This window comes from Callithrix jacchus, chromosome 17 (assembly GCF_049354715.1).
Source record: "Callithrix jacchus isolate 240 chromosome 17, calJac240_pri, whole genome shotgun sequence".
In the NCBI taxonomy this organism is placed as follows: Eukaryota; Metazoa; Chordata; class Mammalia; order Primates; family Cebidae; genus Callithrix; species Callithrix jacchus.
The window spans coordinates 74,810,606-74,834,887 of record NC_133518.1 but is presented as its reverse complement, the minus strand read 5'-3'; the positions used below and the strand labels follow the sequence as shown (position 1 = coordinate 74,834,887).

The 24,282-nt window shown below is 45.7% G+C and overlaps 1 protein-coding gene across 5 annotated transcripts in view; it reads left to right on the top strand.

Annotated features, from left to right (window-relative positions):
• The window catches only part of TRANK1 (tetratricopeptide repeat and ankyrin repeat containing 1), a 127,862-nt gene that overhangs the window by 36,200 nt on the left and 67,380 nt on the right, over positions 1-24,282 (top strand). For all 5 annotated transcript variants that reach the window (XM_035278568.3, XM_035278569.3, XM_035278567.3 and 2 more), the window contains exons 2-6: positions 7,446-7,577; positions 13,068-13,194; positions 17,626-17,776; positions 20,806-20,924; positions 23,908-23,991. In XM_035278568.3, the coding sequence (XP_035134459.2) occupies positions 7,447-7,577; positions 13,068-13,194; positions 17,626-17,776; positions 20,806-20,924; positions 23,908-23,991 (612 nt within the window). In that variant the 5' untranslated portion in view covers position 7,446. The remainder of the gene's footprint in view (positions 1-7,445; positions 7,578-13,067; positions 13,195-17,625; positions 17,777-20,805; positions 20,925-23,907; positions 23,992-24,282) is intronic.

The window sequence follows — 24,282 nt, the reverse complement described above, 5'->3', positions numbered from 1 at the left end:
GGCGGGTGGATGGCGAGGTCAAGAGATCAAGACCATCCTGGTCAACATGGTGAAACCCCGTCTCTACTAAAAATACAAAAAATTAGCTGGGCATGGTGGCGCGTGCCTGTAATCCCAGCTACTCAGGAGGCTGAGGCAGGAGAATTGCCTGAACCCAGGAGGCGGAGTTTGCAGTGAGCCGAGATCGCGCCATTGCACTCCAGCCTGGGTAACAAGAGCGAAACTCCGTCTCAAAAAAAAAAAAAAAATATTCATCTCCCTAACAGACAGTGAACTTCTGGAAGGTGAGGATAATGGCCACCCTTTCACCATCAGACTCCTGATGCCCAGCATAGGGTAGATGCTGTACGAACAATAGGACTGAGGTATGCTGAACATCCAGATCCAGTGGGAAGGCACGTATGTGTTGGATGTGTGAAAATTAAAAGCAGTTCTTTATCATTGTAGGATGACTGTAGTTAACACTAACATATAGTTCAAATAGCTAGAAGGAGGATATTGAACATTCCCAACGTAAAGAAATAATAAATGTTGGAGACGATGCATGTGCTACACACCCTCATCTGGTCACACTATACATTATAGGTATTGAAGCATCACTGTTAATATGCACATTATTAATATGTCAATTTAAAAAGTAAAAAGTTCTAGAAAAACGTTGCCAGGAGCTGCGGGTGAGGGAGTGGGGTGTTCTATATCATGACTGTGGTTGTGGTTACATGACTGTAAATTTGTTAAATGAATTAAACACTGAATATGGGTGCATTTCATCATTTGTAAATTGTACCTCAATAAAATTTAACAACAACAAAAAAGAAACGGGCTGGGTGCAGTGCTCACGCCTGTAATCCCAGCACTTTGGGAGACCTGAAAAGGATCACCTGAGCGATCACCTGAGCTCAGGAGTTCGAGACCAGCCTGGCCAATACAGTGAAACCCCATCTCTACTAAAAATTAGCCTGGCATGGTGGTGCATGCCTGTAATCCCAGCTAGTTGGGAGGCTGAGGCAGGAGAATCACTTGAACCTGGGAAGGGGGAGTTTGCAGTGAGCCGAGATCATGCCGCTGCACTCCAGCCTGGGTGACAGAGTGAGACTCCATTTCAAAAAAAAGAACCCCACCCAAATGCAGTCAAGAGACTGCATACCCACGTATTAGGGAGGGAGATAATTATTTATGGTGTTGACTTTTTGCTGTGAGAATGACTTTCAGAACATAAATTTTACAAAAACAGTTTGGAGCTGGACTGGTCAAACTGGTTGTAGAAACATCTTTGATGTGCATGTAAGTTGGGTGTAATTGAGGCAGAAATAAAGGAGGAATGAGTTAAAGTTGATGGGCAAAGGGGGTAAGTTGCACTGATAATGCCCCAGGTTTAGTGCAGGCCGCTTTACTGGGCTTTGGTCAGTTCGGGCAGGATGGTGAGACAGCTGAGCGGGCTGGTGGTAAAGTGATCAGGTCCTGTTTTATTTAAATGTGCTGGGTAGGGAAGACTTGGGTGCAGCACGTTATAATTTGCTAGGGGACTTCTGATAGATTTTGAATGAGTTTCTTAAGAAAATCCGGTTCTTCTTTTCCCACATTTGTACCTGTTTCTCCAAGAAAAAAAGAAAAGACAAAACACATTGGAGTCCCTAGGATGTATTCTGACTTTGGATTTTTATCCCTGACTGTGGCACCTGCCCTGTGGGGAAGAGGAAAGAGTCACTTTTAAGAGAGAAAGAAAGAGAGGAAGGAAGGAGGGAGGGAAGGCAGGAAGAAAGGGGAGGGAGGGAAAAGGAAGGAAGGAGGGGAGAGGGAAGAAGAAAGGGAGGGAGGGAGGGAACGGGCATGGTGGCTCACACCTGTAATCCCAATCCCAGCACTTTGGGAGACCGAGACAGGTGGATGCTAGGAGTTTGAGACCGGCCTGGCCAACATGAGGAAACCCTGTCTTTACTAAAAATACAAAGTTAGCTGGGCATGGTGGTGCATGCCTGTAATCCCAGCTACTCGGGAAGCTGAGGCAGGAGAATGGCTTGAACCCAGGAGGCAGAGGTTGCAGTGAGCTGAGATCGCATCACTGCACTCCAGCTTGACTTCATCTCACTAAAAAAAAAAAAAAAAAAAGTTATTCTTTCTAGCCTCAACTTTGATCTATCGCTACTGCCAGGATTTCAGAGTTTATCTTGGATCACTGACTGCTTTTGGGCTCTTTTGGCAACCCTAAACGAAAAAAGCAAGCAAGCAAGCAAACAAAAAAACCCCTAAAAAATAAAAAAGTAAACCAATTTGTTTTCAAGAATTCAAGTAGTATCCAGATAACGTATGAAGGGAAAGCCTTCTTCTCTGTCCATTTCAGTAGCAGCTCCCCCATAGGCTATCCCTGTTGCCAATCTCTGCACTTTGCTCTAATCCTGTAAGTCAGTTACAGAATTTCATGTGTATATGTATACACAATGAGTCATAAAAACCACAACCACCTGGATCTGCTCTGTTTCAGACTTCCTTGTTTCAAAATCTTCTCAGTGTATTTGCATTTTTCTTGCATCTTCTTCCTTTTTCATGTGTAGCTTAGTGGCCTCTGACACATTCCAACAACTGGAGTTTGAATTCTTAATAGGGACATAGTGAAAGTTTGAAAGCCAGCCAGGCAGCTGTGCAACTGTCTTTATGTATCTTACAGCTTTTGCACCATTAAGAAAACTGAGAGTGCAGGGCAAAGTGCTCAGTGCCAGCCAAAATAGCACACGCTCTAGGGATTTTACTGGGTGCTGATCTTTTAGCTTCTGTCTTGGCTCTTGAGAGTGTAGTTTAGCTCTTAAAGTGAGGTCACCTAGCTTGGAATTCATGCATCACCAGTTTCTTTGTGACTGTGGCAAGTAGCTTAACCTATGTGCAAAATAGAGACACAGTCACGCTGACCTCATGGGGTGGCTGCTGCTTCTTCCTTTTTTTTTTTTTTGAGACAGAGTCTCACTCTGTTGCCTAAGCTGGAATGCAGTGTTGCAATCTCAGCTCACTACAACCTCCATCTCCTGGGCTTAAGCGATTCTCGTACCTCAACCTGAATAGCTGGGACTACAGGCATGCACTACCATGCCTGGCTAATTTTTGTATTTTTAGTAGAGATGGGGGTTTCATCATTTTGGCCAGGTTGGTCTCAAACTCCTGACCTCAGGTGATGGACCCTCCTCGGCCTCCCAAAGTGTTGGGATTACAGGTGTGAGCCACTGCACGTGGCTGGGCCTTCTTAGAAGAATGAAAAGACGTACTGATACAAAGCACATAATAGGCACTTAGCAGATATTAGCTATGAAGGGTATTGTCATTATGGTAAATTATCACCACTTATATTTAGTAATTTCATTTTATAAACAGACCACCAATTGGCCAGTTTTTTTTTCTTTTTCTTTTTTTTTCTAAAGACCCAACAACGGAGCCATCTGTATTATGTAGTGGAGGTATAAAACATTCTTCTGTGTAATGAGAATGTAACTCTCAATGAATCCTGTTAGGAAGAAAAAGCCCTTCTGTATGGTTGGCATTCTTCCTTTCACCTTTGATGTGATTGTACCACGAAAAAGCAGAAACATAGGTGGGTGAATACATTTGTTGTTTGCCCACATAACATTAACAGCTGACTGTTGGTTTCTAAAGGAGTATGAAAAATAATCTTGAAATGAAGAGTTTTTTTGTGTTTGTAAATACTGTGGAAACGCTTTGTGTTTGAATTCTTCAGTTAAACCCTTAAAGAGTCCCTTTGATAACATTTGTGGTCTGATTAGTAAGGGGGTACATTGTACAGTAGCTGGAAATTCAGGAAAATGAGGAAAATGAAAATCCTGCTAAAATACCAGTGGCATTTCACATTTTGGCCTATTTTCACTACCTTTTATGTATTTAAAACAATTTGGGATTATATGCCTTTTCAACCCTATAGGCTTGTATTTTTCATTTACTAACTTGTTCTACAATTAAACGTTCTTTTACAAAATGATTTTATTTTTTTTCAGACAAAGTTTTGTTCTTGTCACCTAAGCTGGAGTGCAGTGGTGTGATCTTGGCTCATGGCAACTTCTGCCTCCTGGGTTCAAGTGATTCTCCTGCCTCAGTCTCCTGAGATGCTGAGATTACAGGTGCTCACCACCATACCCAGCTAATTTTTGCATTTTTAGTACAGATGGGGTTTCACCATGTTGGCCAGGCTGGTCTTGAACTCCTGACCTCAGGTGATTGGCCTCCTGAAGTGCTGGGATTACAGTCGTGAGCCACCACGACTGGTCTTTTGCAACATGATTTTATTTTATTTTTTGGAGACAGAGTCTCACTCTGTCACTTAGGATGGAGTGTAGTGATATGATCTTGGCTCACTGCAACCTCTGCCTCCTGGATTCACGTGATTCTCCTACCATAGCCTCCCGAGTAGCTGGAATTATAGGCATGCGCCACCACGCCTGGCTGATTTTTGTATTTTTAGTAGACATGGGGTTTCACCATGTTGGCCAGGCTGGACTCGAACTCCTGACCCTCAAGTGATCTGCCTGCCTTGGCCTCCCAAAGTTCTGGGATTACGGCTGTGAGCCATCATGCTCAGACACAACATGATTTTAAAAACAACTGTGTGCTGTTCCACCATATGAATCTTCTATTACTGATTTAAACCCATTATATATTATGGAACATTTAGAGTTATTTCCAGTTTTTCACTGTGGTGAACATTCATGAAGCTAAACCCATTCATGATGAATTCTATTTCCCCTGTAAGCAGTATCCCCAACATTTAGTGTCATTATTTTATTTTCCAATGGTATTTTGTTGTTCAATTTTTGATTTACTTATGCACTAGTGAGGGTGATCCTGTTTACCTACTTTTCATATATTTAGTAGCAATTACTTGGTGTTTGTTTGTGAGTTGTTTCTTTAGGACCCTTATACATTTTGGTCGGAATGTTAGTCTTTTCTTGCGGTGGAAAGCTATTTATAAAGGAGGGATATGAACTGTTTTGTCAGTTATTACAATAATTAGCTTGTTTTAGTTGCCTGATCATGGCCAGCTTAAACAATATTTATTGGACAAACGGACAACAATATTTGAAAGAAAGCATATCTTCTTTTTTTTTTAGACGGAGTCTTACTCTGTTGCCAGGCTGTAGTGCAGAGGTGCAATCTCGGCTCACTACATACAACCTCCGCCTGGATTCTTCCACCTCAGCCTCCCAAGTAGCTGGGATTACAGGCACGCGCCACCACGCCTGGCTAATTTTTGTATTTTTAGTAGAGATGGGGTTTCACCATGTTGACCAGGATGGTCTCAATCTCTTGACCTCGTGATCCACCCGCCTCGGCCTCCCAAAGTGCTGGGATGACAGGCGTGAGCCACCGCGCCCGGCCAGAAAAGCATATCTTTTACATCAGTTCTTTAATTTTTTTTCATGTTCTTAGTCATCGCTGTGTAAATAGTAGTCATGTAATTTAGAGATTACTAAATGAAAAGCATAGGTAGAGTTTTGTATTCTGACTTAAGAGTCACGTGTCTCATTCTTTTAAAGCTCTGCCTAAGAAATGCAGTACAGTCCAAAAACCCCATTCCCAAGAAGTCAAATGTGTTTAGAATAAATCACCACTTATGTATGCTTGAGTCTGTTTCCCCCTTCAGCCCCCCGCCGGGATTTGAAATGATAAAATTAATAATTACTATCTATCCAAGAATTGTGTTGGTCATCAAGACACCTAATACATTTTATGACCCCATAGGTCCATGTCATCTGTGAACACCTGAAACTGTCCACATATTTAAGGCCTGCCCTCCCTACCCTACCTGACCGATTTGCCTTTCCCTCCGCCGTCCTGAGGGGCAGCAATCCTAAAGGACCTGTCGTCTGACCCCTGCCTTTTCCCTGTCTCCTCGGCAGCTGTTCTTAAGGGCTTCCTGGGTGCTCTCCTCTTAGCACACTTACTAAGGCCCCCCAGGCAGTTTTCTCCAACCACACAGGCCTCACGGGAACAAGTGATATGTGTCTTCTCTGGGTCTGGCATGTAAATTGTTACACCACAGATATTTAAATACCCCTTATGTTCGAGGCCGTAGGGTTAAATACCCCTTATGTTCGAGGCTGTAGGGCTGCAAAAATGAACAAAATAAGGGTATGACCTGAAAGCGGCCAAATACCCCTGGGGACACAGATAAGTAGGCAGGCAACGGCTGTCTCAGGGACAAATATTTCAAGGCTTATTTTATAGTTTTTTTTTCTTTGTCTCTCTCTTTTTTTTTTTTTTTGAGATGGAGTCTCACTCTGTTGCCCAGGCTAGAGTGCAGTGGCACCTCAGCTCATTGCAGCCTCTTGCCTCCTGGGTTTAAGCAATTCTTCTGCCTCAGCCTCCAGAGTAGCTGGGATTACAGCTGCCCACCCTCGTGCCTGGCTAATTTTTGTATTTTTAGTAGAGACGGGATTTCCCCATGTTGCTCAGGCTGGTCTCTCACTCCTGACCTTGTAATCTGCCCACCTTGGCTTCCCGAAGTGTTGGGATTACAGATGTGAGCCACCGTGCCTGGCCTATTTTATAGTGTTTTAAGAAAGGAGGGGGCAGGAGAGACAGTGGTTGTGGCTGTCTGTCCTAACCACTTGCATATTGAGGCCTTCGCCTCCCCTCCCTGTCTCATCTTTTAAGAGAGTAGAAGAACCTGTAATCTCAGCACTTTGGGAGGCTGAGGTGGGTGGATCACGAGGTCAAGAGATCGAGACCATCCTGGTCAACATGGTGAAACCCCATCTCTACTAAAAATACAAAACATTAGCTGGGCATGGTGGCACGTGCCTGTAATCCCAGCTACTCAGGAGGCTGAGGCAGGAGAATTGCCTGAACCCAGGAGGTGGAGGGTGCGGTGAGCCGAGTTCGCGCCATTGCACTCCAGCCTGGGTAACAAGAGCGAAACTCTGTCTCAAAAAAAAAAAACAACAACAACAACAAAAAATGGAGAGAGAGTGGAAGGACTATCAACTCAGTTTTGTTTTTATCAATAGGTAATGTGGTACAGTGGTCAAGAGTGACTTGAACCTCTGAGCCTCAGTTTTCTTATCTGAACAGTGGGGCCAGTGCCTTCCTGTGGGCTGTGGTGATGGGTAAATGAGATTAATAGTAATGCCAGTTACAGAGATACCGCTCACTACCTACCAGGTTTGTGTTGTCTCACGCATGGAAGTAGCCTCCTCCAGATTGTTGATGTTGAATACATGGACTTGGTCTGGCCACCCCTGAGGACAGAGAATAACTGAGAACAAAATGATCTTGTCAGACACACTGCCTGGTTTCCTGGTGGTGGGAGGTGTTGCCAAGATGTGCACTTTGAAGGTGGGTGGGGCCAGAGTGAACAAAAGTCCTTCTCCAGATTTCAGCAGTGCAGATGGGAAGGTAAACAGCCCTGCATGGGCCTGGCAGTAAGCCTCTACCCCGTCTCCTCACAGGATGGACCCCACAGTGTATGCTGAGCTGTTGAAAGAATCTGGCAACCAGGTTCTTAAGAACGGAAACTTCTCTTTGGCCATCCGAAAGTACGATGAAGCCATCCAGATTCTCCTGCAGTTATACCAATGGGGGTAAGTGTTCGCATTTCACCCCACTTTTTCTTTCTCAGTACAGGGGACTCTGTTCCTTATGTTTTCTTTTCAGTTCTTATTGTTCCCCGAAGTTTCTGTTTTCTTTCTCCCTCACTTCCTATTTATCTTCTCTGCACTGTCAGCTTAGAAACTGTAGGGAGATTGTTTGTTTAAGAAGGGAAATAGAAAGTGAAACAGAGGGCTGTTGATAAACGAAACAAAACTTCTGCTTCTGGCTGGCTGGGGTTGGATTTCTTGGGATGGTTGAAGTCCCTGAATGAACCTCCTGGTTGTCATTCATTTCATCTTCTTGATTATCTATGCCATTTACTCTCTGGCCCCAGTGCACCCTGCCCCCCCCACCTGCCCTTGCCCCCCGCCCCCCCTGCACTAAGGTTCACCTTCTCTTTCCCTGCCCCCCCCACCTGCCCTTGCCCCCCGCCCCCCCGCACTAAGGTTCGCCTTCTCTTTCCCTGCCCCCCCCACCTGCCCTTGCCCCCCGCCCCCCCGCACTAAGGTTCACCTTCTCTTTCCCTGCCCCCCCCACCTGCCCTTGCCCCCCGCCCCCCCGCACTAAGGTTCGCCTTCTCTTTCCCTGCCCCCCCCACCTGCCCTTGCCCCCCGCCCCCACGCACTAAGGTTCGCCTTCTCTTTCCCTGCCCCCCCACCTGCCCTTGCCCCCCGCCCCCCCGCACTAAGGTTCACCTTCTCTTTCCCTGCCCCCCCCACCTGCCCTTGCCCCCCGCCCCCCCGCACTAAGGTTCACCTTCTCTTTCCCTGCCCCCCCACCTGCCCTTGCCCCCCGCCCCCCCGCACTAAGGTTCACCTTCTCTTTCCCTGCCCCCCCCACCTGCCCTTGCCCCCCGCCCCCCCGCACTAAGGTTCGCCTTCTCTTTCCCTGCCCCTTCAGCTTCTCGTAGACCTGTTCTCAAACATTGTAGTATCACAACGTGCTTAAACATTTCTGAGGACCCCCAAAGAGCTTCTTTTGTTTATGTAGTCTGTAGCTGTCAATACAGTATACTAGAACTTAAAACAGAAAAAAGTTAAAATATGCATTTATTTAAAAATATCAACAAATTTGCCGGGTGCAGTGGCTCACACCTGTAATCCCAGCAGCTTGGGAGGCTGAAGCGGGCAGATCACCTGACTTCAGGAGTGCAAGACCAGCTTGGCCAACATGGTAAAACCCCCGTCTCTACTAAAAATACAAAATTAGCTGGGTGGAGTGGCACAGCCTTAAAATCCCAGCTACTTGGGAGGCTGAGGCAGAGAATCACTTGAACCAATTACAGTGAGCTGAGATCGTGTCATTGCAGTCCAGCCCAGGCGACAAGAGTGAAGCTCTGTCTCAAAAATAAATAAATAAATTATCAATAAATTTATTACATGTATTTTTATTTTTTGAGACATAGTCTCTCTCTGTCTCCAGGCTGGAGTGCAGTGGTGCGATCTTGGCCTACTGCAACCTCTGCCTCTGGGGTTCAAGTGATTCTCCTGCCTCAGCCTCCCGAGTAGCTGGGATTACAGACATGCACCACCAGGCTCAGCTAATTTTTGTATTTTTAGTAGAGATGGAGTTTCACCATGTTGGCCAGGATGGTCTTGATCTCTTGATCTCATGATCTGCCCGCTTTGGCCTCCTAATGTGATGGGATTACAGGTGAGAGCCACCACGCCCGGCCTACGTGGTGTATTTTTAAACTATATTTTCCAAAACAAAAACTTGCACATTTTTGCATATCTCCTTAATGCCTTGGCTCTGTAGAAGACAACTGGCTTCTAACATCAGCATTCAGTCTGTTGCAGTATCACGTCTCATACAGTTTCTGGAAAACTCCCTGTGTGAGTGTGAGGGAGTGAGTATGAAAAAGGCTCATTGATGTCTTACTGTATTCGTTTCCGGTTGCTGCTCTAACGAATCACCACCAATTTAGGGCTTAAAGCAATACAGATTTACTGTCTTGCAGTTCTGAAGGTCAGACGTTCTAAACGAGTCTAATGGGGCTAAAATCAAGGTATTAGCAGGGCTGGTTCTTTGCGGAGACTCTGAGGGGAGATTCCACGTCCTTGCCGTTCTCAGCTTTGAGTGGCAGCCTATATTCGTTGGCTTGTGGGCCCTTCCTTTATCTTCAAAGCTTATCATTCCAATCTCACTTCTGTTATCACTTCCCCCTCTTCTCAGCTGTGCTCCTGTCTCCCTCTGTCTCTCTCTCTCATAGCGATCCTCGTGATTTTTTTTGTAATTCAGGATGATCTCCTATTCCTAAAAGCCTTAGACTGATCACACCTACTACATCTCTTGTTAATCACAGAAGTTAGTTTTTCTGCACATAGAACAGTATTTGGGGGCCATTATTCAGCTTACCACAGTTGTGAAAGTACACCTTGGGGGTCATCTGCAGTGGTCTTGAGGGTCCTCAGAAGTTTCCAGATCATCTTTTGGAACAGCTGCAGTAGAGCGAGCAGAGGTTGGCCTCTGTGGGGTGCACACAGCCTAAGCTTGTGCTAGGAAATGGCACCAAATTAAATGACTGAAACACAGCGCCCACCTCCCACTCCCATCTCCTTGATGTCTGCACTCTAGTTGAGCTTGAGTAGAGTCTAAGTGGCTTGTGCCTGTAATTTCTGCAGTTCTGCCTTGTCTTGGTACAGGTCAGAATCGTGTCAGAGCCAGGCCTAGAGATCCTCCATCAGGGCAAACATTCAGCTTTCTTAGAGGTCGTATTGTATAGTGGTTCTGGTTGTAGTGTGACCCCATACTATGTGTGTTCAGCGCTCAGCTCTGCCACTTACTTTGTGACCCCTAATGGGACTTATGCCTGTACATTCATACTGCCTTTTACGGGCCATTCCTGACACTGTTTCCCTTGCCCATCACCTGCTGCTGGCCTTCCTGCCGCAGCCAGCTAACACTGAGACTCAGGTGCGTGTGATTTACAGCGTACCTGCAGGAGAAGGGGACTGAGGGGGGCAGGATTGCCCAATGGAAGGCTCTAAGCATGGATGGTGTCTAAACCAAGCGAGATTTCGCCTGATCACATGGGCAGCTCTGGAGCATGAATGTGCTGCAGAGCTGGTTCCACTTTGAGGCAAGGGGGTTGACTATTTGATTCTCATGTCAGTCAGCCACTGGCTTTAGGCTGTCTGGCCCCGAGCAGTCATTCTAGGCAGTGGGGCTATATTACTCTGCGTGGGCTGCCATAACATAATAGCACAGACTGGCTGGCCTAAACAACAGAAATTTATTTCTCAAAGTTCTACAGGCTGGGAAGTCCAAGATCAAGTTGCCCCCTGTGAGGGATGTCTTCCTGGCCTGATGGTTGTTGCATGCAAAGAGGGAGAGAGCAAGCTCTCTAGTGTCTCTTCTTATTCCTTCTGAGGGCCTTACCTTCATGACCTCATCTAAACATAACTACCTCCCAACAGCTTCGTGTTCAAATACTGCCACATTGAGCGTTAAGGCTTCAACATAGGGATTTTTTTTTTTGAGACGGAGTCTTACTCTGTTGTCCAGGCTGGAGTGTAATGGCGTGATCTCGGCTCACTGCAACCTCTGCCTCCCGGGTTCAAGTGATTTTCCTGCCTCAGCCTCCTCAGTAGCTGGGATTATAGGCACCCCCTTCACCACTATGACCGCTAATTTTTGTATTTTTAGTAGAGACAGGGTTAGTCAGGTTAGTCAGGCTGGTCTCAAACTCCTGACCTCAGGTGATCTGCCTGCCTCCACCTCCCAAAGTGCTGGGATTACATGTGTGAGCCACCTCGCCCAGCCAACATAGGGTGTTTTTTTGGCTATTGGGGGCGGGGGAAGTTCAGTCCATAGTGTGGGTGTGACTCCTGGGGAGAGGGCAGCTCTCATTAGGCTGAGGATAACTCTCTGGAGAACAGGGTGCTGAGAACCTCTAGCTACAGCCAACAGACATTGCAGCTGGGAAAGACTACACTAGCCAGGGTGTCTGGGACAGACCCATGGCATCTCTTCCACCTGTGGTCACAGCTCCCTAGCTGATCTCCCGATACTGACCCACTGCCTCCTGTGTGTTTCTGGGGCCTCATTCTTTCATCTAGAGGTTATGATAGGCCATGAAAGAAGCCAGGCACAAAACACTGAGGGTGGGGACAGTAATGGAGGTGATTTTTCCTTTATTAATATTTTTGTGCTTATCTGTATCATCTACAGTGATTTCTGTATTCTTCTACAGTGGTTTGTGTTATTTTTACAATTAAGATTTTTTTTTTTTTTTTGAGACGGCGTCTCACTATGTCGCCCAAGCTTGAGTGCGGTGGTGTGATCTCAGCTCACTGCAAACTCCACCTCCTGGGTTCAAGTGATTCTCCTGCCTCAGCTTCCCAAGTACCTGGGACTACAGGGGTGCACCACCACACACAGCTAATTTTGTATTTTTAGTAGAGACAGGGTTTCAACATGTTGGCCAGGCTGGTCTTGAACTCGTGAGCTCGTGATCCACCCGCCTCGGCCTCCCAAAGTTCTGGGATTACAGGCGTGAGCCACCGCACCTGGCCACATAGGATCATGTGGTCAGGAGTTCGACACCAGCCTGACCAAATGGTGAAACTCTGTCTCTACTAAAAATACAAAAATTAGCCAGGCATGGTGGTGCGTGCGTGCAGTCCCAGCTACTTGGGAGGCTGAGGCAGGAGAATCGCTTGAACCCGGGAGGTGGAGGTAGCACTGAGCCAAGATCACACCATTGCACTTAAGCATGGTCAACAGATCGAGATTCCATCTCAAAAAGAAAAAAGAGAGATATTAAATAAATAAGTCATAAGGCTTGTTTTTTTTTTTTTTTTTCTTTGTATCTTACATTCAATTGGTAGCTGGGCTTCTCTTGACACATTGTGGTTTGCTTTGAATTTTCCTTCTTCTTCTGGCCTGGTTTCAGCAGTAACTTGCAGCTGTGTTACCTCTAAACCCAGGCAAGAGCCATCCCTGCCCTGCCACGCTTTAAAAGGCCCCCTTTGGCCATCTTCCAGCTGCGCCCCTCCTCGCAGGCAAGAGTCTGGGGCAAGGGCCATACTCACCCGAGAGAAATCACCCAAAGTAGATTTCTTGCCTCCACTTTGGTCTACACTGTGGGTACCAGGACTATGGAACTCTCTGCCCATACGCCCTGCTCCTCCCAGGGCCTGCACAGGCCTCTTACCTGCAGCCCATTCTTCTGAGGGCTGGCAGTGAAGATGGTGTGATTCCATGTGGAGATCAGTGAGAGATGGAACCGATGTGTTGAGAACATTTGTCTTTAAAAGATGGGAGCAGAGTTTTCGGGAGTGAGGAAGGACAGATTTATAATTTGCAAATGTTCCAGGCTTTCTGGGGGCTTGGGAGACTGATCTGATAAGCATAAATGAGTCATTTCCTACTGAAACCCCTTTCCTGAAGGCAGCAGCCAGCGCCAGAATGAGGGACTTCAAGGAATGTTTCCTGTATTTGCAGAACCATGACAGAGCACGGATTTGTTCTTACAGGGTTCCCCCGAGGGACTTGGCTGTGCTGCTGTGCAACAAATCAAATGCATTTTACAGCCTCGGGAAGTGGAATGAGGCATTTGTTGCTGCCAAGGAATGCCTCCAATGGGATCCAACCTACGTGAAGGTACGGGGTGGGAGGGGAAGGTGTGGGGTGGGAGGGGAAGGTGTGGGGTGGGAGGGGAAGGTGTGGGGCGGGAGGGGATGGTGTGGGGCGGGAGGGGAAGGTGTGGGGCGGGAGGGGAAGGTGTGGGGCGGGAGGGGAAGGTGTGGGGCGGGAGGGTGACGGTGTGGGGCGGGAGGGGAAGGTGTGGGGCGGGAGGGTGAAGGTGTGGGGCGGCAGGGTGAAGGTGTGGGGCAGGAGGGGAAGGTGTGGGGTGGCAGGGTGAAGGTGTGGGGTGGGAGGGTGAAGGTGTGGGGTGGCAGGGTGAAGGTGTGGGGTGGGAGGGTGAAGGTGTGGGGTGGCAGGGTGAAGGTGTGGGGTGGGAGGGGAGTTGCAGTATTGGGCACTGGATGAAAGTGTGAGAGGATGAGTGAAGTAGTGGGGCAGTGGCCTCTGGGGGTGGCAGCTGCCGCCCCCTCCTCTTAGCCTGCCTCTTTCCGTTCCTTTTACAAGTGGAAATGCTAGGAATGCTTCTAGTTCAGCTCTCTTTGCATCTTCAGACAGCTGCCCATAGGGCATGTGATCTTTATCTGGAGAAGAGTGAAAACAAGGGTTGCCGAGTGTTGAAACACACTGTGTAGGGACCGCAGAGCTTGGCCTCCTAGTGGATGAAGCACAGTGCAGATTTCAGAGGAGCTGGTTTTGTTCTGAGGTGGTTACACCCAAACTCATATCTGTTCATGCTCTTTGCTGTTTGCAAGTTTCATTTGAGCAAAGCCTTACTTCAGACGCAAGCTGGGTGAATGACACAAGACCGATTCTTCAGAAGGCATTGATAACAGTAGAAGCCAGCTTTTTGGAGGGATCATGGAAGTTTGGAGGCCACTAAGACCCTTTAAGATTGTTAACAAAGGTCAAGAGACATTATTTGATTGTTTTTTCCTCAAAAATGCTCTGAGTGCCACTCTTCATGGCACCTTTACCGCTCTTGGTGCCTCAAGGCAGACAAAAGGAGGGGAAGACTTAGAGTAGCTCTAGAGTAGTTTGCATTCAATCTGGGGAGAAGCAGAGCATTAAAATCAGAGACCTTAAATTCAATAGCAACTCTGGAGCATCTGAAGCAGCATGCAGTGTGTGACTGCTAGGAGCAGAATGCGATGGGAAGGGAGTAGTGGAGGTTTGACCCGTGGAGTACTTCAACTTTGAGAGACGGATTTGGATATTTTACATAATAAGTGGACCCTGACTCTTAAACGTATTTGATTGGAAGATGAATACGTTAGAAAAAACCTTGTCCAACCTGGGGTCCAGGACAGCTTTGAATGTGGTCCGACACAAATTCATAAACTTTCTTAAAACATTGAGTTTTTTTTTTTTGAGACAAGTTTTGCTCTTGTTGCCCAGGCTGGAGTACAGTGGCGTGATTCCCAGCTCACTCCAACCCCTGACTCCCTGGTTCAAGCGATTCTCCTGCCTCAGCCTCTAAGTAGCTGGGTTTACAGGCACGTACCACCATGCCCAGCTAATTTTTGTATTTTCAGTGGAGATGGAGTTTTACCATGTTGGCCAGGCTGGTCTCGATTTCCTGACCTCGTGATCTGCCCACCTCCCAAAGTGCTGGGATTACAGGTGTGAGCCACCATACCCAGCCTGTGGTGGTTTTTTTTTTTTTTTTTTAAATTTTTTATTTGATTATAGGTTTTGGGGTACATGAGCAGAGCATGCGAGACAGTTGCGTAGGTACACACATGGCAGTGTGCTTTGCTTTTCTTCTCCCCTTCACCCACATTTGGCATTTGTGGTGGTTTTTTTTTAACGCTCACCAGCTATCATTAGTATTAGTGAATTTTATGTGTAGCCCAAGACAGTTCTTCCAGTGTGGCCCAGGCAAGCCAAAAGATTGGACGCCATTGCTTTAAAAGTTATTGACCGGTTTCGAAAATGGGAGTGCATTCGTGGGAAATTTCTTCCCAAAGGTATTTTAGGATATTCCCAATTCTCTAGCTGGGACGGTGTTAATATTTGGGTTTTGCCCACATCTCTGAAGTGGAGGCTGTGACTGTGACCCAAGGTACTTGATGCTTTTACATCAAGGGGCCCCTCCTTTGAGTGGCCAAACCTGCAGCAGCCCCTGACAGCACAGCAAATTAGATTGACAAGAAACAGATTAGTAAGAGACAAGTATACAGATTTCATTTGATGTTGACTTTTATGTGCCAAAGGAATCTTCCTAGAAAAGAAGTAAAGCTCCAAAAACGTAGACAGGTCTGAGATCATCTATGATATTTTTAATAAAAAGTAATAAATTGTAGAGATGTGACAAGACAAAGGAAAAGAGTTTTAGGTCTGTAGGGGCTGCACACTGTGGGAAGGTGTACGTATGTGGGAAGATAAGGGCTATCCTAGCAAGGTTTGTTCAGGCCAGTCTTGGTGCTGAATTTCTCTCTTCTTCATGGCCATAAAACTTCCCTGGGAGAGGAGATTTATGGCAGTCCTCATTTCTTCAGAGTTTCTGCTTTTTAGTCAGTTTGAGCCTTCAGCTCAAAATAATCCTTATGCCAAAATGGCATATTCTATCCCCTTCATCTTCCTCAAAATAAACAGACAAATAAACAAACAAACAAAAAAACAAAAAACCAAACTCTTAAATCTGAGGAAGGCAAAGAAATGGGAGATTCTCTACTAGGTTGCCTGGTTAGAAAAAATAAAACACAACTTTTTACCTTTTCTCCTCCTTCCTTTGTTATCTGAGGTCTTCAAACTTTCAAATGAAGGTTAAAACACATCAATAAATAGTCAGAAATTTGGTATTATATGGAATTTTAAAGTACTTCCTATTTTATGAACCCAGTTGGTGAACACCTGTTACCATTTTTTTTTTTTTTTTGAGAAAAGATCTGGCTTTGTCACCCAGGCTGAAGCTCATGGGCTCAAGTGATCCTCCTCCCTCAGCCTCTGGAATACCTGGGACTACAGGCTTGCACCACCATGCCCAGCTAATGAAAATTTATTTTTATTTTTATTTTTGTAGAGACAGGGTCTCACTATGTTGCCCAGGCTGGTCTGAAACTCCTAGGCTCAAGCAATCCTCCTGCCTTGGCCTCCCAAAGTGCTGGAATTACAGGCTTGAGTCACCACACCCAGCCTCCCGTTATCTTAGACAGAAAATTGTTTCCGTAGATACCTGAGGTTGATTCGGATGATCAAAGTGGTGAAGCCAATATAATTTTATTCTTATTCGAAGAGTCATATTATTTGTATATGGGCAAAATGTGACCATTTTCTTCTATTGATCATTGTAATTTTCTTCTTTCTATAGAAATCAAATATTTCTTTGACCTCTCGTGAATATTGCTTATAATGTAGAACTCAGTAAATCTCAATGTTTGTCATTACAGTTTTTTTCTTACATACTCAGTGGAAATTGTGTTTACTTTGAAAGGGGCAGGAAAAACACCTTTGTTTTCATGTCAATCTCATTCTTTTCCTGAACACTAGTCAAAGGATTATTTTCATTCTTCTGTTCTGGCCCAAGCTGTGACTTCAAGTATGAATAAATAAATAAGGCCAGGTGCAGTGGCTCACTTGAGCTGCACCCTGGCCTCGTCATCTCAGCATTTTGGGAGGCTGAGGCAGGAAGATTGCCTGAGGGCAGGAGTTCAAGACCAGTTTGGGCAATATAGCAAGACTTCGTCTCTACAAAAAATAGAAAAATTATCTTGGCATGGTGGTGCACACTTGTAGTCCCAGCTAGTTTTAGCCCAGGAGTTAGAGGGTGGCAGTGAGCCAGGATCATGCCACTGTACTCCAGCTTAGGTGATAGGGCAAGATTCTTTCTCAATCGGTCAATTAATCAATAAAAAAACAAACCAACCACAGATGTAACTGGAAACAGACCTTCTTCCTTCTCTCTGTGTCATATGTTAGATGCTATTTAAGTCATGGATTTGAAAGTGATTGTTTTCTTGACAGTTAAATGGCAGGAGCAACGTGGCACAGAATATAATGTGGAAACCCTGTACCTAGTGCTGGTTAGAAATCCCTGTTTACCTAGAAGCAAGACAGGGTCTGAGTCTGTTTCCCAGGTTGGAGTGCAGTAGCATGACTGTCGCTCACTGCAGTGTCCATCTCCTGGGCTCAGGCAGTCCTCTCACCTCGGCTTCCTGAGTAGCTGGGACTACAAGGCATGTGACACTATGCCCAGCTAATTTTTCTTCTCTTTTTAGTAGAGACAAAGTCTCACTATGTTGGCCAGGCTGGTCTCCAACTACTGAGCTCAAGTGATCCTCCTGCCTTGGTCTCTCGAAGTGTTGGGATTACAGGCAAGCGCCGCTGCACCAGCCAGAAGTGAGACTTTCAGAGTTGGATTTCCCGTGTTGCCAATCTTGCTTTTCCTTTCACCAGCAGGTTAAAGGAGTTGTGGTACATGACAGCTTTGCTTTTTTCCTGTTCCAGGGTTACTACCGAGCTGGTTATTCCTTGCTGAGGTTGCTCCAGCCTTATGAAGCCGCCCGCATGTTTTTTGAGGGTCTGCGACTTGTGCAGAGAAGCCAAGACCAGGCACCGGTGGCTGATTTCCTTGTTGGGGTCTTCACCACTATAAGCAGTAAGTTGGAGCTGGGGAAACTTTTTGTAAAGTCCTTGTTATTTTATTCTAATAGCTCCTGGGGACTCAGGCTCATGGGGAGATAATTTCTGAGTGTTTCTTTGTGGCTGATTTATGTAGTTTAATGAAACTAGTTCACACATTAGAAAGCATTTTGGAAGCTTCAGTGGCTTCTGCCTTTGTGAAAACAATGAAGTTCTTTTTGCACAAATGACTTAAAGCTTTGTGAGTTTGGTTTTGGACTTTTTTTTTTTGAGGTGAAGTCTCGCTCTGTCACCAGCCTGGAGTGCAGTGGTGTGATCTTGGCTCACTGCAACTTCTGCCTCCCGGGCTCAAGTGATCCTCCTGCCTCACCTTCCCAAATAGCAGGGACTATAGGCACGTGTCACCATGCCCAGCTAATTTTTTGTATTTTTAGTAGAGACAGGGTTTCACTATATTGGCCAGGATGGTCTTGATCTCTTGACCTCGTGATTAGGCCGCCATGGCCTCCCAAAGTACTGGGATTACAGGCGTGAGCCACCACGCCCGGCCGATTTCAGACTTATTAAGTGTTTAATGTTGCTATACATAGAGATTTCCATATTTATACTACTCGCCTGATGTTTTGCTCTTTCCTGTGGTTTTTCTTTTTTTTTTTTTTTTTGAGATGGAGTTTTACTCTCGTTTGCCCAGGCTGGAGTGCAATAGTGTGATCCTGGCTCACTGCAACCTCTGCCTCCCAGGTTCAAGGAATTCTGCCTCAGCCTCCTGAGTAGCTGGAATTATGGATGTCTACCACCAACGGCTAATTTTTTGTACTTTAGTAGAGACAGGGTTTCACCATGTTGGCCAGGCTAGTCTCAAACTCCTGACCTCAGGTGATCCACTGCCTCAGCCTCCCATAGTGCTGGGATTACAGGTGTGAGCCATCGCACCCAGCCTTTCCTGTGATTTTTCACATGTATGTTTCTAGTCTATTAAGAAAATATTTATTTGCTATGAAAATAACCTGGAAGGGCTGAGGGAGGGTCCTGTGAAAGCTGATAATGGGTGCTCTGTGTCAGGGCTGTGCAGCTCACTGTCTGGTGTTGTAGAATCAGCAGAGGACCTACGTGCTCAGCCTAGTAGGGAGGGGAACCTTTTGTGTTACTGCATTAAGTTACTACTCTGATGACCTGGCCTAAGACATAGCTTTGTCAGTGGCCTAGATCAGGCAAAACCAGAAACTCGTAATGCACAGTGAATAAACTCACTCCTTGCCAGTGATGGTGCAGTCTAAAGTCCTGCCAATAGCTAGGCTATTGTTTTTAAACACGGTGTTTGATCAAATTTAAGTTGCACTAAGAGTGCTGTTAATTTATGCATTGCTAGTGAGAGACCACACTGATTGTAAGACACATCCTGATTTCAGAGATGTTAGAATATAAAAAATGGCACATGTTGGAATTTCTGAAAAATGATCTTTGGCTTTTAAATGTGGGGAAACCACAGCTGGCAATTGATAGACTGTTCCCATTGAAGTTGTGGGAAACCAACTTCTGTGTGTGATCTGTGGGTAGAATCCCACAGATTTTGACAAGTTTGGTACAGAGAGGGGGTTAGAGCAGTAGCAGGCAGTGGGAGAGAGAGGCAGCTGCAGCCATGTCCCCTAGACAAGGAAGTAGGGGGTCTCCGGATAGGTGATGATGGGTCACAGCCCTCCACTCAGTCTTTTGTCAACAGTGGCCAGCGCTAGCTTCACTTTATTCCTAACCTGGTGTCTTGGTTGTTTTCCCCTGTACTTCCTCATTGCCTTCTCTGCATATGTATATTTTTTTGAGATGGAGACTCGCTCTGTTGACCAGGCTGGAGTGCAGTGGCAGACCTAGGCCCACTGCAACCTCCGCCTCCTTGGTTCAAGCGATTCTCCCGCCTCAGCCTCCTGAGTAGCTGGGATTACAGGCGCTGCCACCACATCCAGCTAATTTTTGTATTTTCAGTACAGACCAGGTTTCACCATGTTGGCAAGCCTGGTGTCCACCTCCTGACCTCAGGTGATCCCCTCGCCTCCACCTCCCAAAGTGCTGGGATTACAGGCATGAGCCACTGCACCCATCCTCTGCATCTTTTAAATGTCACTATTCTGTCAGAAGCTAGGCCAGGGTTATGGGAATTCCAAAACACTGCTTCCTGATGACTGCCCCTTGGTAACCTGGGTGGTTTGCATTCTGCCCCACCCTGAAAGGGGGCAGTTAACAGGACTTCTTAGGGCAGTGCATCCAGTACTTTACCAAAGTACTCCTTTTTGGAAGGTAAAGAAATTGACGTGACCTAGTTTCTAAATTTTGAAAAATATATTTGTGGGAAACTTTATATCCTTTCATAGAGTATACGTTGGTTTTGATATTTACTTGTTTTTTGAAATTAATAACCTTGGAAGAGGTGACAAGTTATTCTGACTCTTGACCCGTCCCTTTGGACAGTCTCATCTGTGAATTTGAGAAACATGATTGGAGGATCATAAGGTGTAATAGGTTGATGGGTTACCAGGCCAGAAGAATGTATACTGATGACAAGAGTTGGGAGATCTGGGTTCCAGTCTTGTTTCTTGTCATGAACTAGCTGCATGATATGCCGTGAAACCTATCTTCATTTGTCATAGTTTCTAATCTTGTAGGTAACAATGTTTGTCTCATTTTTTTTAAAGGAAGTGAGTTTTGTGACTTAAGCTTCCATTTCCTCCTCTGTAAGTGGAGATAATAGGTACTTTCTCAGTGGTTTGTTTGAGGGATTAAATATGAGCACAGATCATGGGTCTTGGCAACTAGAAAGGCAAAGTGAACGTTAATTATGCTGCCTAACTCTTGGGGAATTGATTTTATGATGAACTGAAAATAATTGCCACTTTAATCAGTTATAAAGGACTTCATATTACTTTGAAAATGCCTTTCTTTTGGGTATCTCTAATTTACCATTTGTCTTTGTGGGATCTTAATCGGAGGACCTTTTCTCAAATGCTGTCGACTTTCCCCACTTTAAAATCTCTAAACTGTGAACCTTTCTTTCAGATGACTCCATTGTTTTGCAAAGTTTCTTGCCTTGCTTTGATCATATTTTCACAACTGGATTCCCAACCGAAGTGTGGCAATCTGTAATAGAAAAGTTGGCAAAGAAAGGATTGTGGCATGTAAGTAAAAGATGACGGCTCTCTCGTGGGGAGAGTACATTCTTGATTAAATGATTTCTTTTCATTGACACCGAGGGATTGCAATTTATTATTTGTTTATCTTGAAGCCAAGATGAGTTTTTAACTGGGACATCATTCAAGATGGAAAGTCTTTGAGATAGATAATTAGCCAGTTTCCGTTTATTTTTAAAGAATGGAGGAAAACACTTGGATTGTGGCAGCGTCACTCCTGTGTCTCCACTGTCATCAAAGAAATGTAAAGGACAGATGCTAAGGGTAGCGTGGAATGAGAAAAACAAGGTTGCCTGTTCATTTTCACAATTCTTTTTTATACTGATTAGCTAGTGTGTTCCCGGATGACCTATCTGGGCTGCTCCCAAGGGTTCCGATGTGGTTTTGAGGGACTGCTAACATTTGGATAGTAGCTAAGTGAGGTTGTATGACCAGAACCCAGGGCCAGGAATCCACGGAATGGAGGAGTGGGTGGACTGCGGAGACCTGGGCTTCAGTTTCACACAGATGTGTCCTTGAATCAGGATCCTCCACCTACTATTTTCGGCTAATTACTTCCCCTCTGAGTTTCGTTTCCTCATTTGTAAGTTGTGTTACATAAACTTATTCCTTCAGAGTTTTGGTGGGAATTAGAAATAATGGACAAGAGCAACTATCAGGTAATGTTTGTTGAAGGCTTACAGTGCCAGGCGCTGAGCTGAGGAGTTTTATAATACCGGGCATATTCTAAGTGCCTGGTGAGTAGTAGTTGTCATTGGTGATAGGCCGTAAGTGCTCATGGGAATGTGCTAGCCAAAGCTAGGAGTTTGCTTAGAACAGGGAAACAGGGAAAGCTGGGCTCGCTAAAGCTGGGCAGTCAGAAAAGTCACCAAAAGTAAGGGCAACCAACCTATTAAAGACTCCTGATCCAAGCAGGTTGGGTGACTTTAGAATAGAGAATTCTTAAATTTTGGGCAAGATAATGGATTCTGTTGGAAATCTAATGAAATGTATGGGGCTCTCTTGTCATGCATTGACAATTACGTATATAGTTTCAGGGGGCTCATAGGAAGCCCCTAGAGTCTAGCCATGGGCTCCCTGAAGCTTACCCCCATATTAAAAAATCTTAGGAGGGCAGGCAGCAGGGATGAGGAAAACAGATTGAACTCTTGGGGAGCCAGTAGTCAGAAATCCAGGGTCCTGTTAAAAGACATTTGGGATCTTTTCTCTGTGGATAAGGCAGCTGGACCAAGAGACCCATAATGATCCTCTCAGCATTATTTTTACAGAAGTTTTGAAATTCTGTAATTCCAAATTCTAGGTTAGATCTATGAGTAGGAGGACTTAGGCCTCATTAGCAGGAATATAGTTTAATTTACTGCACTCAGAAAAAGAACCTTGTCCTCTCTTCCCAATGTGGGATGGACATGAATAGAGCTCCATGGCCTCCGTAGAGAATGAGAGAATGGGAGACAGGCAACTCCTAATAGATGATTGTTCCAGCCAGTCACAGGAGGGCCCAGGAATCCAGCCCAAGTGGCAGGTCCAATATCCTGCCTGCAATGTGGCTCTGGTAATTCCCAAATACTGTAGACAGAGGCATCTTTTAAAAGGCCAGCAATCTGGACTGCTAAAATCCTGAACATATTATGTGGAGTTGAGTGTGGGCAGTGAGGCCTGTTTAGGGTAAAAAGTTAAGAATGGGTGTCACGGAAGTTGCAGTGAGCTGAGATCACACCATTCTACTCCAGCCTGGGCAACAAGAGTGAGACTGTGTCTCAAAAAGGGGGGGAAAAAAAAAAAAGAATGGGTTGGCTGGGCACGGTGGCCATGCCTGTAATCCTAGCACTTTGGGAGGGCAAGGTGGGCGGATTGCCTGAGCTCAGGAGTTTGAGACCAGCCTCGGCAATACAATGAAACCCCGTCTCTACTAAAATACAAAATAAGTAGCTAGGCATGACGGCATGTGCCTGTAGTCCCAGCTACTCAGGAGGCTGAGGCAGGAGAATTGTTGGAATCTGGGAGGTGGAGGTTGCAGTGAGCCAAGATTATGCCACTGCACCCCAGTCCTGGGCAACATAGTGAGATTCCATAAAGAATGGGTATCAATCTGAAGGAAACTAGAAGCAAGATGTGGCCATGGGCTCAGTTCCTGTCGTCCGAAGTCCACTGGCAAGAGCCATACATGAGAGAGGCTGGAGCCGAGACTAGTTCTCCAGTCATGGTCATCACAGAGCTAGGAATTCTTACACCTGGTAGCATACCTGATTGATCTCAGTAGGGGCTTCTCGGGATGTGCTGTGTGACCTAGGAAAACTGCTCAACTTCTCTGGGATTTATTCTCCTCAGCAACTTAGCTAGAGTCAGTGTTTTAACAACTGGGTCTCTGAAAAAAAAAGGGTCCAGAATTTGTAGCATTTGCTAGTTTTGGTAATATAAATACTCTCGCCATGGCCAGTTTCCAGCTGCTAAGATGACATACAAGACCTGGAGTTAGGAAGAGGTGTGCAGTCTACTCAGTAGCTGACGGGAGCTGGCTCCAGCATACCGCTTGACAGGGTCTAGTGGGCTCCACGTACTCGGGCTTTTAAAACACTGATGTGCGGAATCATTGATTGGAATGGGATATTTCCAAAGGATTTGAGTCTTCCAGTTGCTAAGCCTTAAGAATTTGGCAGGGAATTACTTTTTTTTTTTTTTTTAATCCCATTGCAACTCTACTGTGACATGCTGCCTGACATCAGCTGTTCCTGTCCTCAGCAGGCTTTGAGGAAGTGTGGACGGGCTGTAGTCCTCAACAGGAAGTTGACTAGACAGAGGCTTTGATTATCACAGCAAATAGCTGAAAATCTTGGCAAGTGCTTTAAAAAAAGACGAAGCTAGAGAGTGTTTTTTATTTGCTTGTTTTAAAGCTTGATAGAAGGTTTGTGCTCTAATAACCTATGTGGAGAACAATATTATTCCAGCCTTTTCTTTTTTCTCCTTCCACCAGCCTTTTCTACTTCTGTCAGCAAAAAAAGACCGGCTGCCAAGGAATATTCACGTCCCAGAGTTATCACTGAAAAGTCTCTTTGAGGTAAGGTGATTTTTTTTTTTTTTTTTTGAGATGAAGTCTTGCTCTTTTGCCCAGGCTGGAGTGCAACGGCACAGTCTTGGCTCACTGCAACCTCTGCCTCCTGAGTTCAGACAGTTCTCTCTGCCTCAGCTTCCTGAGTAGCTGGGATTACAGGCGCCTGCCACAATGCCTGGCTAATTTTTGTATTTTTTTAGTAGAGGCAGGGTTTCACCATGTTGGCCAGGCTGGTCTTGAACTCCTGACCTCAGGTGATCCACCTGCCTTGTCCTCCCAAAGTGTTAGGATTACAAG